Here is a 19,186-nt window from a genome sequence, read left to right on the forward strand (position 1 = left end):
GTAAAGTTGGTGTTTCTGGAGATTTTCTCTGTTCCTTTCCAGTCTTAGTTGCTTTTGGTCTTTCTTTCCCACTCAAAGAGTCCCGTTTAATATTTCTTACAGGGCTGGTCTAGTGGTCATGAATATCTTTAGTGTTTGGGAAACTCTTTATCTCTCCTTCTATTCTGAATGACAGCTTGGCTGGATGAAGTATTCCTGGCTGCATATTTTTCCCATTCAGCATATTGAATATATGCTGCCACTCCCTTCTGGCCTGCCAAATTTCTGTGGAGAGATCTGCTGCCCACCTTGTCTTCCAATGTAGGTTTGGGATTTCTTTTCTCTTGCTGCTTTCAGCATTCTTTCCTTATCTCTGTATTTTGCAAATTTTACTATGACATGTTTTGATGTTGGCCTACTTTTGATTTTGATGGGAGTTCTCTATATGTCCTGGATTTGGATGTCTGTTTCCTTCCCCAAATTAGGGAAACTTTCAGCTATATTTGCTCAAATAAACTCACTGATAATAATACAATAATAGGAGACTTTACACACCAGTTACAGAAACAGATAGATTAAGCAGAAAATCAACAAGGAAACAAGGGCTTTGAATGACACACTGGACCAGATGGACTTAATAGATATATTCAGAACACTTCACCCTAAAGAATACACATTCTTTTTGAGTGCACATGAACATTCTCCAGATAAACTTTTTTTTAATCTCTTTTCCCCTCTTCTTCTTCTTCTGGGACTCGTATGATACAAATGTTATTACCCTTTTGGGATTCGCTAAGTTCCCTAAATCTACACTTATGATCCAATATTTTTCTTTCCCTGAGTTCTTTTCAGCTTCATTCTTCTAAGATTTTATTTGAGAGAGAGAGGGTGAAGAGAGAGCATGCACACAACTGGGGTAAGGGCAGAGGCAGAGGGAGAAGTCTGAGGCAGGCCTGATCCCAGGGCCGGGAGATCATGACCTAAGCAGAAGGCAGCCACTTAAACAACTGAGCCACAAGGCATCTCTCAGCTTCATTATTTTCCATAATTTTATCTTGCAAATCTCTTATTTATTCCTCTGCCTCTTCTATCCTTTTGGTTATTACATCTACATCAGTTTTGCATCTTGGTTATGGCATTTTTTTTATACTGGCCTAACTAGTTTTTAGGCCTTTTATCTCTGTGGCAAGGGACTCCCTGGTGTCTTCTATACTTTTCTCAAACCCAGCTAATATCCTTATGATTGTTGTTTTAAATTCTGGTTCAGGCATATTACTTATATATGTTTTGATTAGATCCCTGGCCATGACCTCTTCTTGTTCTTTCTTTTGGGATGAATTCCTCCATCTTGGCATTTTGCCTAGGTATCTGTGTCAGGAAAGCCTGCTCTGTTTCCTGCTCCTGAGAGTAATGGCTTTATTAAGAAGAGGGCATAGACTGCCCAGGGCCTGACATTTCAGGAAGGATTTCTGGTGTACCCTGTCTGCAATCTGCTGTTGTGTTTTCACTGCTCTTTCCCTCAGGTCAATCCTCTGCAGAGTTTCTCCCTACCTGCAGTGGGAAATATCTGGACTTGTCCACTGTGTGGCAAGTTTTAACTCAATGTGTTTTGGTCAGCTTGTTAAAAAGAGGTGGGATCCTATTTCCCCTAGAGCTGAAGCTTTGCAGCACCCTATGGTCAGTGGAGGAGAGGGAGAGGTTGTGCTGGTCTTCTAGGGAAGGGGCTTGCTGCTGCTCTTTCAGGCACATTTGCCCTAGGAAAAAACAATAACACTGTACAGGGAGGCGAGGCTTGGTGTATGTGGCTCAAGCCCGACTGTGGGCATTGTGCTGCTCACAGAAGACCGTCTGTGCTGATGGGTGGGGGTAAAAATAATATCAGCCAGCTCTCTTGTCCCCAGAGAGCAGAGTTTCTGTCTGCCACTGCTCAGCAAGCCCTCACAAAAGAAAAAACAATCTCTCATTTGTCCCAGGCTTCTCTCAGATCCCTGACTTCATCCTGTCTCTGTCTGAGTTGTCTGCCCACCCGGTGGCTTAGTGCTTCTGTGTTTTATTTCAAGCACACTGGCTGGGTTTCAAAACTCCACATTTTAGGGACACATGGCACCAAACTGCACTGATCCTCTGGGGGAAGGTCTCACCAGGCTGTGGCTGGTGCCAGTTTGTCCCAGAAGGGCAGCTACACAAATGCACAGGGGCTTGGAGTTTATGGTAAAGCACAGCAAAAGGCTAGCATCTAGGTTAGCTGCCCTCAGCAGCTGCCTCTACTCCTATGATAATGAATAGGGTAACTGAATGGCACCCACTGGCTCTTTTGTTCCTGAAGAGGCAGTGCCATGTCTCCCAAATACTCTCCAAGAAGGGGAACTGCCTCTCCCAGTGCAACCCAGGGGATCCTCAGACCACGCTGTCGACTTCCAGGCTCCTGCCCTTCTTCTCTACAAAGCACCTCTATACATGCCAGGCTCCACCCCAGTACAGGCAGGGACTTCTAACATTTCAGACTTTGAGCTCTGCTGCTTGTAAAAACTTGCGATTATCAGCCCCTCTTGTTTTGGGGAAGTGCTCTTCTTGTGCATTGCCCTGCACTCTGTGTGCACAGTTGCATTTGCCCTTTGTCTCTTTCCTTTCTCTCTGATCAGGGCTCCCTCCTCTCTGAAGCACTCGTGATTCTTTATTCCTCCAAATGAGGTATCCACATCTCCTACATGACCTCTTTTCTCCCTCTAGTTGTGCAATTTGTTCTTCAGTCTTCAGATCGACTTCTGGGCACTCAGAACGATTTGATATTTATCTAGCTGTGTTCAAAGGACCAGACAACTGCTCCTCTTCAATACCCACAGTGGTTCTACTTCCTGGATGAACCCTTACTCAAATGAAAAGACAGATGATAGACTAAAAAAAGCCACAGTTTTAGATCCCCACATCATTCTAAATTTTAAAATACAAACATAAGTTTTAATATCATACAAACATGTTAAGTATTATTAAAATTTCTCCCCATACTAAATTTCTGTCTGAACCAAGTCAGGTTTACCAGCACCTACAAAACAATTTCATGATGATTTTCACTGAACAGATAATATAAATTATATAAAATACATAAATTAGCACCCAACACCAGAGGCCATCCTTCAAAACTTTAGTATTTGGTTTCAGCTCAGAGATGTTGAGAGCTGAAAAGATGCTCATCCTGACCTTGTAACAAGAAAGAAGGATGAGCAGATTGCAAAGTAATGGCTTCTGATAAGCTCAGATAACAGAGGTCACATGGCTGCAATAAAATCTGGAGAATAACAGGTGCTTCAATGAGACACAAGACCAGAATATTTGCTTATTTCAGGCAAAAGCTTTCAGGAAGATTAATTAGAATTTTTGATGACTTGCTAGAGGCCAAGTGTGGGCAAATCAAATAGTATGAAGCTCATGGGGGGGTTACAGTCATGCAGGGATTTCCATTCTGGCTAGCTTTTCCTCCTGGAACCCAACCAGGCTCTCTCAAGGAAGACTGGAGAAAGCTCCCCTGTGTGGTGCTGGCTGGAGTAGGGAAACAGCAAGTACACTAAATCCTTTCCTCTCATCTTCCATACAAAACAAAAGGCTAAATCTACAGAAGAGTGAGGAAGGACTTCTAAGCCTGCAGCCCAGGGTTCTGGTGGAGCCTCACTACAGTGGGGGAAGGAAATAGAGGCCTACATAATTAAAGCCTTAATCTCAAAGCCAAGGATTTCAGTGTTAACCAACCACAACTGGGGAAAAGACACGAGGGGAAAGGAAAAGGAGGAAAAAGCAGCCTATCCTTGGGGGAGGGACGAGAACACTTCTGAGAGTCACATCCCTTAAACTCTGGTTCACAGTGCTTCCCAAACATTAAGGTTTAATGAGATACAATATCAAAAGCATGATCCTTAAAAGAAAAACATTGATAAACATTAAAAATTTCTATTCTGCAAAAGAGACTATTAAGAAAATGAAAGGCCAGGAAGGGGAGGAGGGCGGGGGGTGGGGGTGAGTGGGTGACGGGTACTGAGGGGGACACTTGACGGGATGAGCACTGGGTGTTATTCTGTATGTTGGTAAATTGAACACCAATAAAAAATTAATTTATTAAAAAAAAACAAATAGAAAAAATCAAAAAAAAAAGAAAGAAAATGAAAGGCCAGAAATTGGAAGAAAATATTTGCATATTAACTGATAAAGGACTCACATCAAAAATATAAAACAACTCTTAAAACTCAGTAAGAAAAGGGCACCCAGGTGACTCAGGTAGACTTACCTGACATACCTAACATGGACTTACCACCCAACCAAGCTGTTGCATCCCTATGTATCCCATGATCTCAGGATCAAGAAATTGAGCCCCTTGCTGGGCTCCATGCTGAGCATGAAGACTGCTTAAGATTCTCTCTTCCTCTCCCTCTGCCCCTCCCCACAACCCACCCACACTCTCTCTCTCTCAAAACAAACAATAACAACAAAATCCTCAGTAAGAAAAATAATCCAATATTAAACTGGGCAAAAAAAATTTGAGTATCTTCACCAAAGACAGAGGGATGATAAACACAGGAAACGGTCAAAATCATCAGAAGATCATTACACCAAAATGCAAACCAAAACCACAACGAGAGGGACGCCTGGGTGGCTCAGCACTGGAGCATCTGCCTTCGGCCCAGGGCCGGATCCTGGAGTCCCAGGATCGCGTCCCACATCGGGCTCCCTGCATGGGGCCTGCTTCTCCCTCTGCCTGTGTCTCTGCCTCTCTCTCTCTCTCTCTCTCATGAATAAATAAATAAAATCTTAAAAAAAAAAAACCCACAATGAGATATCACTAAACATATTAAAATGGCTAAAATCCAAAAACAGATAATAACATGCTGCCAAAAAAACAGAACAACAGATTCTCATTATTTGTTGGTGAGAATGTAAAATGATATGACCACTTTGGGAGACAATTTAGCAAAATTTTTTTTGTCTTTATTTTTTTTTAAATTTATTTATGATAGACACACACAGAGAGAGGCAGAAGCAGACTCCATGCAGGGAGCCCGACGTGGGACTCGACCCCGGGACTCCAGGGTCATGCACTAGGCCAAAGGCAGGCGTTAAACCACTGAGCCACCCAGGGATCCCCGGCAAATTTTTATAAAGTTAAACATAGACTTACCATCCAACCCAGCTGTTGCATCCCTATGTATTTACCTAAGTGAATTAAAATTTTACTTTTATATAGAAACCTGTGGACAGAAGAGCCAAAATAAAGGAATTCCTAATGGGCAAAGCTAGTAGAATCTGAGTAACAACATAATGTAACATCAGAGTATAACCCAAAGTATAAAATAAGTGAGTCCACTCTGATATAAATAACTGAATAAATGCAGAATGATCTACCCTACAGAATAGGGACAGAACTTGCTTCCAAAGAATAGAATGTGAAAAGGAGAAAATGATAACTTTAGAGAGGAGAAACTCAACAAACACAACTTTAACCAAGTGATAAAGGTCAGCATCACCAGCTATGTTGTGTGACTGCCATGTATCGCTGGTGCATTTGTCAAAACCCACAGATATTCTCTGTTACAGCGTGATGAGAAGGGGGCTTTTCCTTTGCATTATTCTCTCCAAAAATAATTTTAACTGCAGTTTAATTATTAAAAACAAAACAAAAACACCCGACACCCCCCAGATTAGAGGATACGCTATAGGCTACCTGGCCAATACTCCCCAAATTTTCAAGGTCATAAAAAATAAGACTCAAACTATCATAGACCAGAAGAGACTAAGGAGACATGACAAGGAGATGCAATATAATATCCTGGATTGGATCCTGGAACAGAAAGTTAATGGAAAAATCCAGATAAGGTTTAAAATGAATAGTAATATATCAATGTTCTTAATTTTGAGGAAAGTACCACCGAAATTGTATTCATTTGCTAGGACTTTGTAACAAAGTACCACAAACTAAGTAGCTTCAACAACAGAAGCCTATTGTCTCACAGGTCTGGAGGCCAGAAGCCTGAGATGGAGATATCAGCAGGACCACACTTCCTTTAAAGGTAGCTATAGGGGAAGGATCTGTTCCAGGCTGGTGTAGCTTCGGGGTGTTCCTTGGCTTCTAGCGGCCCAGTTCCACTCTTCACGTGGCATTCTCCCGGTATACCTGTCTCCAAATTTTCCCTTTATACAAGGACAACAGTCATATTAGGTTGGTTCAGTAATCCCTAGTCAAGTATGACCTCGTTTTAATGATTTATGTCTGCAATGACCCTATTCCAACTTGGCTGTTAGAAGAAGCTATCTGCATGGGCCCTGCGGACTCCTTGCACCTTCATGCTGTCTATGCCATGAGCCTCACCCCTCTCTTTGCCTGGGTCATTTTCAGGGTTGCTACAAGCCAGCAGATGCCCCGTAGTCAACACTGCTGTCGTGTAATGCAACCCACCACATATGCAAGCATTCATCTGGGCCTCCCATGTCACCCCTGTGGAACGTGGGGAGCCAGGGAAACCAATACAAACGTGATGCTCAAGGCTGCTCAGTATGCCACTAATAACAGAATCCTTCATCTCTAACTCAAGAGTCTCTTATCTTCCACCAGCATCCATGAAATAGTAAAAGGCTAACTATTAGCTTGTAATTGGGGTAAAAATCAAATCCCAAACCCAGCGTTGTCCAGCCAGCCCCAAAAGCCCTTGGCCCTCCATCACAGCCTCTCCATCTCTATAAAAATATAACTATCCTGGTTTTTATAGTAAAAAAGAAAGCGTACATGCAGAAACACACTGTTTTTTTTTTTTAATGAATAGATTTTTCAAGTCTTTTTTTTTTTTTTAAGAGGAGATGGGGGGGTGGGGCGCAGAAGGAGCTGGGGAGAAAGAATCTTAAGCAGGCTCCGTGCCCAACACTGAGCCAAATGCAGGGCTTGATCTCACAACCCTGAGATCATGGCCTGAAACAAAATCAAGAGTCAGACATTTAACCAACTGAGCTGTCCAGGTACCCCTGTTTTCCAAGTCTTTTAATCCACAAAGTTCTCCCCTTATCCCTTTCTTTTCATTACAATTTCTGAAAACAACAGGCCACTTAACCTATAAAATTTCCCAAGATTTTGCTGATTGTGCATCCATGGTACCTACTTGCTTTTAACAGCTGTGCATTCTTACATATCAACTTCATCAGTCCCCTATTGATAAACATGGAGTAATTTTCGATTTTTGTTCTTACAGTGATGTGGGAACATTTTTAAGGCAAGAGTTTTTGTAGGACATTTACAGAGGATCAGATTTTGAGCAAAGAATATTATAGAATCTCTTGTTAATGCCACTGGAATGATGTAAATGAATGGATAGTTTTTTTTTTCCTACCTGAAAAATTCATAGCCTTCTCAAAACCTGAAAACAACTATTAGTCATTAATCAAAATTATTCAAGCAAAAGGGTGAAAGAAAAAAAGATGAAGTTTCCACTATTAGCATAATTTATGTACATAAAAAATTAAATCCCTTTTCCAAAAATGTCAAAAATTTTTACCTAAGTCCTAGAAAAGGTTTCTATGAAGAAAAATTTATCATTATAGAAAACATTATAGGGATCCCTGGGTGGCGCAGTGGTTTGGCGCCTGCCTTTGGCCCAGGGCGTGATCCTGGAGATCCGGGATCGAATCCCACGTCGGGCTTCCCGTGCATGGAGCCTGCTTCTCCCTCTGCCTGTGTCTCTGCCTCTCTCTCTGTGTGTGTGACTATCATAAATAAATAAAAATTAAAAAAAAAAAAAAAGAAAACATTATAGAGGCTAGAATCAGAAATGAAATTCTCATATAACCCAAAGTTGGGAGGGGAAAGGGGGAGACAAAAGAGATAAAGAGGAACAGAGAAGAGAAAGAAAAATGTTTCCAGCCAGAGCCATTATAAAGGAGGAAAAGTGATTTAAACCTTTTAAATGTTCTTAAACCTTTATGGTATATCTAGAAAAGACAAGAGGTTCACATTTACTTTTATTTTCAAATATTTTCTTAGGCAATCAGCAAAAGCTGTTCCTTATGGTTATCGTTTGCTATATAAAGTTTTCCGTGGAGACTAAATACTTGACTAAACTCTTCACTTAATCCTCAAAACTCCCCTAATGAGTTATATACTAAGAACTCCTTTCCACAGATAAGGAAGCTGAGGCCCAGAGAAGTTAGAACATTTGCCTAGAGTCACACAGCTCTGGGGCAGGACCAATATTCAAATCCAGGTTTATCTCATTCTAGAACGAAAGCTCTAACCATTATACCCCCTGAACTGACTCGGCCAATCATCTTCTTCAGATGACATATCATCTCGCCCACTTAAAACCACTCCACAGAACTTTTTCCACTCCTGTAAGGCCTACGTGACCCATTATTTACATCTGTTCAAAAGAGAAATGTGAAGGAAACTGGCTAAAATGTATGAACACCATCAACACACAGCTCTGTGCTGAATTGAATACATGAAGTCTCCCAAAATAAAACCCCTAAGACATTTACAACTTTAGAATATCTACTCTACTGGAACATGGAACTGTTCTGGTGAAATCCATAGTAGCAACATTTCCCAAGGTGTGCAAAAGGATGATTACTGCTACTATGTGGACTCAAAGTAGTTTGGGAAAAAACTTAAGCCAATGTAAATAAGTTTCATTCCTATAATACATTTTAGTATATACCATGCAAATATTAAACGTAAACTTTTAAAATACAATGAGCAGTTTTCTCGCTTGATTAAAAAAAAATTTTCACGGAATATTTGCCTCTTGGGACTTGTATTTTGCAGGCTACATTTTGGAAAACACGTTACAGCCTTCAAAAACATTGTGGGAGGGATGCACGGGTGGCTCAGAGGTTGAGCATCTGCCTTCGGCTCAGGGCATGACCCTGGGGTCCCTGAATTGAGTCCCATAACGGGCTCCCTGCATGGAGCCTGCTTCACCCTCTGCCTGTGTCTCTACCTCTCTCTGTGTCTCTCATGAATGAATAAATAAAATCTTTTTAAAAAATGGCCAATGATTCCCTATTAACTTTAAAGACATCCAAGTTACTTGGCATGGCCTTCAAGTCTCCCCACCCCCGATCCCAGGTACATAAGGCCCACCACTGCTCAGCACTCCTTATAATAGATACTCAGAAAGCCCTGAATGTAACCTCCATTCTCCTGTTTCACCATTCTTGCCACTTAGAACAAGCATATTGTGCAACAGAAAACAGATTTTAGAGTCTCAAACATTAGAGACTAAATAGTTGAGACTTTACAGACCCAAACATTAGTTTAGCCACTCAATACTGTACATCCAGTTATTCAAGGCAAGTTATTCTCAGAGCCTCAGAGTCTGCATTGTAAAACGGAGACAACAGAATCACCACAGCGTTACTATATGAACTTTCACTTACTCCCATCTCTATGTGTTGAAACCATAATTGTTCTTCAAAGCCCAGATGAAATGACTTTCCTCCAGTAAGCTTTCATTGGTTATAAAGTCAACATCAACCTATTCCACCTTTGTTCACACCTCTAATTTATTTGGCCTTTTTATCCCACTTTGTTAGTAAATATTTCTGTCTCTTTTTATTAGACTATTAATTTCTTGAGGTCAGGAATGGTCTTTTTCATAACAGTATCTCAAAGTACTGAGTTCTTTCATACAAAGGCAAGCAATAATGTACATCTGCTCAAGAAGCACAGACTATAAATTGGTTGACATGGATTCTAGATCATCTAAATAGAATAGGACCTGATTGCTGTCATGAAAATGAAATGTGTTGCATCATTTCATGCAGTCCAACCGGTATACCTTCATAGAGAAAAGAACTACTTTCAGAAAGAAAACCACAGTTTTCTCCATATCCAGGTCAAAATTATATGGAAGAAATGAGCTTCTGCACATAAACTGCTGTGTAAGAGTTTAAAATAGAACATTATGAAAAAATAAAATAAAATAAAATAGAACATTATGGAGGAAGAAAGAAAAAATCTTTGAATAGTTTTGCAAAAATACATCCACATCAGCCAATGGATGCAAATGAGACCTCATTAATAGGTTCCCCTAGTTTGCATTAGGTTGATAAACCCTACCTGCAGAAATGCAGAACTTTGCCCTCCTTTCCAGGTTCAGGTCTCCAACTAGAATCTTTGAAGAGTTACTAGGAATGTCATACTATTATCACAAATCAATCCTGTACACCTCTTATAACTCTGCCAACAGTTCTGCTATAATGGCATGTTTCCATTCCTTCATAATGAAATAATAAGGGCTCTTGTTCTACTGGCTTTCTTAGAGGGTCACAGAAGGCCTGCTTGGGATACAGCCTATCTCTGAAGCACATCTAAAAGCCAACACTGGGAGCGAAAACCATTCAGCCCTCAGACAGTGATGAAAGTTCAGTTTACCTTCCTTCCCTCAATGTGGTTTATGCCTTAAGTCGTGTCTTTCTGTTCTTCCTGTGGACATATGTGTAAATATGAATCAGCAACACTGTTTTAATTTTAACTCCTCAGCTCCCGTGTATATGGCTGACTAAAATAATTAAGGGTAGGAGGGGATACTCCAGTCTTCATTTGCCCATCTCTACTTAGGCTTAACTGAGACACATTCTGCAATAATTACTTAATGCCCACTCTGCCTTGGGCTGTATTGTGCAATAGCAAAGTCTGTGGAGCCAGACTGCATTCAAATGCCACCTTCTATTTACCAGCATATTACATAGTCTCTCTGTCCCTCAATTTCTGGCCCATTAAATAGGGATAAGGCCATAATCCCTTAACCAAAATCCCTTGGGTCCAGATGTGTTTTGAAATGCAGAAAATTTTCTAGATTTTAGAAAGGTAACACAATACATATGAGTACTATAAAAAACATCCCAAGTGGAATCTGATCAGTACATTGCAATAAAATGCTTTAACACTTCTGCACCAAACTATGAATATTTGTACTTGTTAGGTTAAAGAAAAATGAGCTTCAAGTACATTCAGGTCAGATTTTTTTTAAAAGATTTTATTCATTTATTCATGAGAGATACAGAGAAAGAGGGAGAGACACAGGCAGAGGGAGAAGCAGGCTCCATGCAGGGAGCCCGATATGGGACTAGATCCCAGGACTCTAGGATCATCACCTGAGCTAAAGGCAGACACTCAACCACTGAGCCACCCAAGTGTCCCTCAGGTCAGAGTTTTGTCACAAAATGCACTTATCACAAACTAATCACAAACATGGTTTTTGAGGTTTCAGAATTACAGATAAAAGATCTGTAGTATTACTCTGTAGGACCATAAGAAGAATCAACTGAGCTAATATGTATCAAGTAGTTGCAAGAGCACCTGGCATACAGGAAGTGCTATATCAGAGTGACTTATTTTTATGTGCAAGGTACTTGTCAGGCTATACAAGAGTATTTTAATCCATTTGGGCTGCTCTAACAAAAATATCACAGACCAGGTGGCTTATACAACACTTCTCACAACTCTAGAGTCCAAGATCAAGGCACAGGCAAATTCAGTGTCTCGTTAAGTCCCTTTTCCTGGTTCACAGAAGGCTGTCTTCTTGCTGTGTCCTCCCTCACAAGGCAAAAGAGATAAGAAAGCTCTCTGCAGTATCTCTCATAGGGACACTGATCCCATTCATAAGAATAGCACCTTCCTGACCTAATCATCCCTTAAAGGCCCCACCTCCAAACAGCATCACACTGGGGATTAGACTTCAATATATGAATTTTGGGATGATATAGAGATTCAGTCCATAGCACAGAGATACAAAAATGAATAAAAATTATTTCTTCCTTGCAAAATGGTAAACTAAAGACATCTAAGCTCTGAAAGAGTACTAAGGGCATCTAAGCTTTGGAAGCGTACTATTAGAGGTACAAACAGCAGCTAGCAAGTATAAAATGATTATATGCTAAGCACTGGTGCTACATTTTTGAATTATTTATTATTAATAAGCACTCTGAGATAGATGCTATTATCCCCCATTTTGCAATGTCTAAAAGGAAGCTGAGAGAGATGATGTAATCTACCCAAGATTAAGTAGTAGATTCACTACTGAAACCCAAGCATTCTGACTTAAAGGTCCATGCTCTAACTCATAACCTTAAACCATCTCCTACAAGTTGTGTCACTCTAAGATGGGGAACCGTGTTGCATGAAGGTCCCACAAAATCTGCCAGTATTCCTCTATTTCCTTAATAATGATGCTTTACATTACACGTCACAACCTAATAATGCCAACAAAACAAAATCCAAACTTACCAAATGTTGCAGTATGACATTAGTCCTTCTGAATGAATTAAACCTGAAACAGACGTAGAATACAATGAACACAGGAATGTGGGCAGTTAGGTCTCAATGTATAAATATCAAATTTCTTTCCTTTTATTTTAGCCTCTTCTTAAAGGTATTAGAAAAGAAGAGGTTTTCTTAAAGGTTTAATTCTCATTCATTGTGGTAAGAACACGAAATAGTACAGCCACTTTGAAAGACAATTTGACAGTTTCTTACGAAACTAAACATATTTTACCATATAATCCAGCAACTGCACTCCCTGGTATTTACCCAAGTGAATTGAAAATTTATGTACACAGAAAGCCGTGCACATGAATTTTTATGGAACTTTATTTATAATAGGCCAAAAGTGGAAGTAATCAGAGGTCCTCCAACAGGTGAGTGAACAAACTGGTGGTGTGCCCACATACTGGGATACCGCTCAGCAACAAAAAGAAAGCATCTATCATTCCACAAAAAGACATACAGAAATCTTAAATGCTGAGCAAAAGATGCCAATCTGAAAATTACATAAATGGTATGATTCCAACTACAGGACATTTTGAAAATGGCAAAACTGTGGAGACAAGACAGTAAAATGATGAGTGGTACCAGGGGCTTGGAAGTGGGAGAGAAGCACCGGCAGGACACGTGGGACGTTTAAAGTAGTGAAACTAGTCTGTGTGACTGTAACGGTAGAGACACGTCACACATTTGCCAATTTTCTGCTCAATATTTTGGTAAACCTAAAACTGCTCTAAAAAATAAAGTCTATTAATTTAAAAAAATGTGGGTAAAAATGAACAAGCATCCTCAGATAGTGCTGTGAAATATATAATTAGGACTGCCTTTCCAGCAGGCAATCTGTAAGTATACAGTTCCACAACCTTTAAAATGACCTTTCACCCAGTAATTTCAAAAGCATTTGTATAAGGATGTCACAGAGATTTGATCAAAGTTTGATTCATAAAAATGTTCATGACTATTTACATAAGGGAAAAACTGGAAATGAAGTAAATAATCTAATTGTGCACGTGCACATATTTAGTTTTCCTATAAGAAAACTACTTTGTACACTTTTAAAACTTTAAAACTGACAATCATCTTTCCTTTCCAGTAAAAATAAAAATAAACAAAAATGACAATAGAGAACGTCAATTCCAAATAAGGTCCTACAGGTTCTTCTAATTTTCCCATCAAGTGGCAGACCTCAGGTCATCATGGGAGAGAATTTTATTTTAAAAGCATTATCTTCAACTGCAAAGATGTCCATTAAACATCACAGGCATACCAAAGGAGAAGCCACGCTGTCAAAATGCCCACTTAACTCACCCAAACGTCTCAAACCCACCCTTTGCTGACCTTCTATAACCCTATTTTAAGTTTTTTTTCCTTTAAACGAGAAAATAGATATGTGTTGGGAGATGCTAACTTTCCATACAGAGACAGTGTATTTTCTAAGCCCAATATACAGAAAACAGAGGAAAAAAGCTAAAATTCTATGGACTACACTGGGGCCCAGCACCCTCCAGCTTCCAGCAGTGCTAGGGAGCTCAGGGTTTTTCTTTCCTCCCCCCACAGAACATGGCCGTGTTGATTCCATAAAGTTATAACAGGAAAGGATAAAAATGAATTTGGAACAAAAAGCGTTGGAGATTCTTTCCCCCACCATATTTTTCTCAAGTAGTTCCCTCCCAAATAAATCGACAACCATGGTATAAAGGAGAAGGGACCTCAAAAAACAGGGCAACTGAACCCGGGAAGACTGCAATTTGCCCCCAGGAGCTTGAGAAAAACCTAAGTACAACGAAGTTTCTTACCAGACTTTATATAATCATGTTAATTTTCTTTGTTCCAATTTCTACTCAACCATTATTTAAAATCTGCTGTTAACTTTTACATCTCAAAAATGTATTGTAGTATTCAGAGTCCCCAAATAATTCTGAATTGAAGGTCTCTCTCCTTCCTGTTGGCTCCAGAACTGCCACCTGGTGGAGGGGAAGAGGACACGCACATTCCAGCTATTGCTCATTTACTAAATCACTTTACCAGACTTCCTTCCTTCAGATGATGGTCAATTTATCTGCTTGGGACACCTGTTCTCAAAGTGTGGGTCCTGGACCAGCACCATCCACATCCCAGGGGCACGTGTTAGAAATGCAAGCTCCTGGCCCCGCCCCAGACCTACTGAACTAGGAACTGTGGAGTGAGCCCAGAAACCTGTGCTTAGCAAATCCTCCAGGCGATCCGGATACATGCTCAAGTTAAAAACAACGGTCTTAGAAGAGAACATTAGCATTTAGGAGTTATCCAATCCATCACACACGAGTTGACAAAACTAAATGACTTTTCATGGAACTGTCTGAAATAATGAAAATAGTGCTTAATGAAGATTACAGCAGAAGTAGGCAACGAAGAAGGTGAATAGAGCAGAAAATCAAGCCCAAGGTCAAGTAGTTCAGGCATGAACTGGTGAACAGCAGGTATAGAATCAAAGGAATGACTTATCAGGAGATATTATGAAGTTAAAACTCAATGGAAAAGAAAAGAACTTTGTCAACGACTCCAAGAGTTCAGGCTAGGATAGCTACGAGAATACAGGCAAGGAAAGGCTCCCGGCAAGGAAACTAGTTGGTTTGTACGACGCGATGGGAAGTCCATTTTCAGTTTCTTGAGCCTGTATCGGCATTAGTGGAGACGTTCAGCAGCAAGGAGAGAGGTTGGGGTCTGAAAGAAAAGTTAAAACTGAAGATATGGTACAAAGCCACATGCGAGACAATCACGGAGGCCTGAGACCCTCCTAGCCGTCCTCGAGGAACGAAGAAGCTGCACTAGAAAACCAGCGACCTGAGAGCTGCTGGATCTACCCATGTGTGCTGTCTGGCTGGCACTGGTTTAAAACTAGACATTTAAGGGCAACCTGGGGGGCTCGGCGGTTTCGGGCTGCCTTCAGCCCAGGGCGTGATCCTGGAGACCCAGGATCTCTCTCTCTCTCCTGTGTATTCTCATGAATAAATAAATAAAATCTTAAAAAAAATAAAATCAAGAAATTTCACCCAAAAATTCACTTTCCCAAAAAGACGTGTAATCATGGAAACTCGGGGCCTCCATTCTACAACGGCAGCAATGCCTGCCTGGGCTGCAGAGCCAGCTCCTGTGGACCGAGCACAGGCCCCACTGCTGCCATTTGGCCTGCGCTACTCCATGCTTCCTTCTTGGCCTCTGCCTTCTTGGCCTTGGGTCTGTGTTTCCTAACACAGAAAAATTTAACAGAGAAATAGTGAGTCTTTTGAAACAACTATGTAGCAAGAACAGAAACCCTAGGTCAGCCGAGTGTAGAGATGGAGAAGGCCGGGAGTACTACTAACAACTTGAAAGATCAGCCTATTTGAAGAGCCTCCCTGACCCCTCTCTCTTTCCTTCTAAATCTCTCTCCTACTTGAAGTTTCCCTTTAAGACACTTATCAGAGTTTGCAACTAAGTATTACTTGTTTGAATATTTGTTTCTTATCTGCTTTCCTTTGGGACTTCAAGGGCCTTAATAAGAAAACGTATCAAGATGTCCAGGTCAGCTACAGGGTAACAAGAGTGCCTAGAGCTCCCACAAGCTAGAATGTGACACTGAGTATTGTAGGACGCACCCAGCAAATTAGGGCCAAATCTTTGAAACTGGGAGGGGAAATTTTTATTCAATTCCGTAAGTAGGAAGACACCTTTAAGAACTTCTGGGCAGAAGAATGGCAGGCCCGGGAGTGAATTTAGCAAGACTAACCCTGCGGCCGCCTGCAGAAGCCATGCCCATGAGGAAGGAGGCAGCCAATCATATTTCTGCAAAATGAGCAACTGAAATATTTGGGGAGGAATATCCAACCTCTGAAGCAGCAGGAAGAGATACGGACTGGAGAGCATTAAAAATCTAGAAGAATGAGAGTTCCAAGGAGTTGGAAGTGCGGATGAGTACCGGTTACACTTAGGTGCAAATTGACAGGTGATGTGCAAAGAAGACGTCCAGGCGGTTGGGACCACACTAGCGTTTAGGATGAGTCAAGGTGAGGCACGCGCGTTGAAGGGTCATCTCCGGGGAGGTGCTTTACTTGGAAGGCCCCCTCTAAGGTGCCCAAGGGCCGTCAGGGAAGCCAAGGAGGCCGGAGCTCAAGAGGGCCCGTCCGGCCGGGCCAGCCACCACCCAGAGGCCCCCGCCCATCACCCGGAGGCCCCCGCGGCACCCTGCTCCTGAACGCACCTGCAGGTTAGGCTACCGCGGACCGGGTGACGCGGCCCCGGGCCCCTGCCCCGCTGGGGCGAGGGGGCTGCGGGCCCTGGAGAGGACCTCCGGCCAGAGCCCCAGCGAGCCGGGGCCACCCTGGCCAGCCTGCGCCTTGACCGAGGGGCGCAAGGGCGCCCTCCTGGGCTCTGGGGCGGCCATTCCGTTGGCGAACGGGCCTTCCCGAGCGGCGTCTCAGCCAGGGGGCAAGCAGGCCGGTGGCCGCCCGAGGGGTCGCAGCCGCCCCAGCCACGTGCGGCCGCAGCCCGCTTCCCGAGGCCGCGGCGGCCACAGTCCCTTGGCACGGCCCGAGCTGCGCTCCGCACACCGGCAGGGACCCCGCGGCCCCCAGGCGCCCCGCAGGTGCAGCGAGCGCCAGCCCCGGCGCCCGGCCGCGCACACGAGCCCCGAGGTCCCTCCGGGCTGGCCCCGCGCCAGCGGCCGCACGCAGACCCACGGCCCGCTCGGCTCCGCGGCGCCCCGGGTCGCTGCAAGCCTCAAGCCCGCAGGCCCCGCGCGCGACCCCGGCCGCCGCGCAGCCCGCCCGCTCACCCCGCCACGAACCTCCACACCTGCTGCAGCCCCATCGCGGCGACCGGGGCACGAGCCGCCGGGCACGCGAGACAGTCCTCCCGGCGGCCGGAGCGGCCCGCGACCGAGGCCTCCGCGCGGCGGACGCTGAGGGGCGGGGCGAGAACCCGCTGGAGGGCGGGGGCGGGGTGGGCGGGGCCTGAGCGGGGGCGGGGCTGAGAAGGCCGGGGGGCGGGGCTGGCGGGGAGGCCGAGCGGGAGGGGGCGGGGCTGACGGAGGAGGCCGAGGGTGAGGGGGCGGGGCTGACGGGGAGGCCGAGGGTGAGGGGGCGGGGCTGACGGGGGAGGCCGAGAGGGCGGGGCTGACGGACGAGGCCGAGGGTGAGGAGGCGGGGCTGACGGGGGAGGCCGAGGGTGAGGGGGCGGGGCGGACGGGGGAGGCCGAGCGGGAGGGGGCGGGGCTGACGGAGGAGGCCGAGGGTGACGGGGCGGGGCTGACGGAGGAGGCCGAGGGTGACGGGGCGGGGCTGACGGAGTTGGGGGCGGAAGCGGGGGCGGAAGCGGGGGCGGAAGCGGGAGCGGCGCTGACGGAGAAGGGTGAGGGCGGGGCGTTTGGAGTTGGGGGCGGAGCGGGGCGGAAGCGGGGCAGAGCGGGGAGGAAGCGGGGCGGAAGCGGGAGCGGCGCTGACGCAGAAGGCCGAGGGCGGGGCACGTGGAGCTGCGAGCGGAGCGGGCGGAGCGGGGCGGACGGGGCGGGGCCGGCGCGTGGCAGGGCAGAGCCCGCGGCGGGCGGGGAGCGGTTCGGTCCGAGGGGCGCTGGCGGCTCGTGGGCGCAACGTCCGAGTCCCGGTGGGGCGGTGCGGTCGCCCCCGCTGGGCTCCGGCTCGGGGTCCTCCCTCCTGGTTTTCCGTCTCCTCTGCCCTCAAATAAATGAGTAAACCCTTAACGTGGATAGACATGAAAGGCTGCATGAATTTTAAGGGTTTTTTACAGATTTTATTTACTTATTCCTGAGAGCCCCAGGCAGAGGGAGAGGCAGCTCCGTGCAGGGAGCCCGACGCGGGACTCGAACCCAGGACCCCGGGGTCACGCCCTGGGCCGGAGGCAGCTGCTCCACCGCCGAGCCCCCCGGGGCGTCCGAGATTTTAAGACTTTTGATTAAAAATATGAACTTAGTGTTCTCTTCTTTGAGACTCGGATCGGCACTTGGTAGCAGGCCGCTAACGTAGTTCAGTCCTAAGCTCGCTGCAGCAGAAGCTCCTTCCCCCCGGGACTGGAGTATTTCGGGGTTTGGGGAAAGGCTGTGGATTGGCCCCGTCTTCCTCAAGGGCGGACCTTCGCCTCGCGGACAGGCAGTGGCTGCGTCTTTGCGGACGAAGCTGAAGGTCACTGCTCCCACGAGGGCGGGACCCCATGCGGAAGGTGCCCCCAGGGCGACTCGGGGGTGCTGCCCTGTGCCCAGATGCATGCGGAAGTCCTCCTTGAAGGACTGACACATGGGTCACAAAGAAGGAATTTTAAAAAAATTTTAAAAGGGAGGTATTTCAGAGCGAGGCAAGTTCAAGGACTCAGTCTTAGCAACTTAGCGTCTAAGAAGATGCTATTATCAAGCCTTTGGTCGAGACTCACTTTTCTAACTTTGGTCCAATATAAGTACCAAGTGCTCCCCCGAATAGAAGACAAAGGGGCATCACCCGAGGTCACCACTAACTCCTGGCCTGTTTTTAAGCAGCTCTAGCACAGCAACATCTGATACTACCTCTGACCTCGCCGCCCTGCCTGGTGCCCTGGGGCACAAAGAATGGGCCCATTGTTCAGCCCCGTAGGGTTTTACAGTTTATTGGAAAGCATGAGCTTTTCCTGTTCTACAGTCTGAGATCCCACTCGGCCCTATTGCCACAGCCTCCTGAGCCTGCAGCCCATGTCTCACACAAGGCCTCATGCCTACAGGGGCCCTGCTCTTGGTTTCATGCTCTACTTTTAACAATTTTTAAACAAGATGCCCCACATTTTCCTTTTGCTGTAGGCAAGTCTCCTCATTACATAGTCAGTCTTGTCCGTAGCATCCTAATAGCTTGGAGCCTTGGGCGAGTTATGGAACCCAAGATGTTTTTCAAAAGTGTTCATATCATTTAGGACTAAGGA

The 19,186-nt window shown here is 44.9% G+C and overlaps 1 protein-coding gene across 1 annotated transcript in view; it reads right to left on the reverse strand.

Moving 5' to 3' along the window:
• HIBCH (3-hydroxyisobutyryl-CoA hydrolase) overlaps positions 1 to 17,194 on the reverse strand; it is a 95,210-nt gene extending 78,016 nt beyond the window's left edge. Inside the window, exons 1-2 of the mRNA XM_055345435.1 lie at positions 17,076 to 17,194; positions 12,236 to 12,278 (exon numbers count right to left, since the gene is read on the reverse strand). Coding sequence (XP_055201410.1) covers positions 12,236 to 12,278; positions 17,076 to 17,098 — 66 coding nt within the window. The 5' untranslated portion in view covers positions 17,099 to 17,194. The remainder of the gene's footprint in view (positions 1 to 12,235; positions 12,279 to 17,075) is intronic.
• Positions 17,195 to 19,186: the final 1,992 nt, after the last annotated feature.

This window comes from Nyctereutes procyonoides, unplaced genomic scaffold, assembly GCF_905146905.1.
Source record: "Nyctereutes procyonoides isolate TBG_1078 unplaced genomic scaffold, NYPRO_anot_genome, whole genome shotgun sequence".
NCBI lineage: Eukaryota > Metazoa > Chordata > Mammalia > Carnivora > Canidae > Nyctereutes > Nyctereutes procyonoides.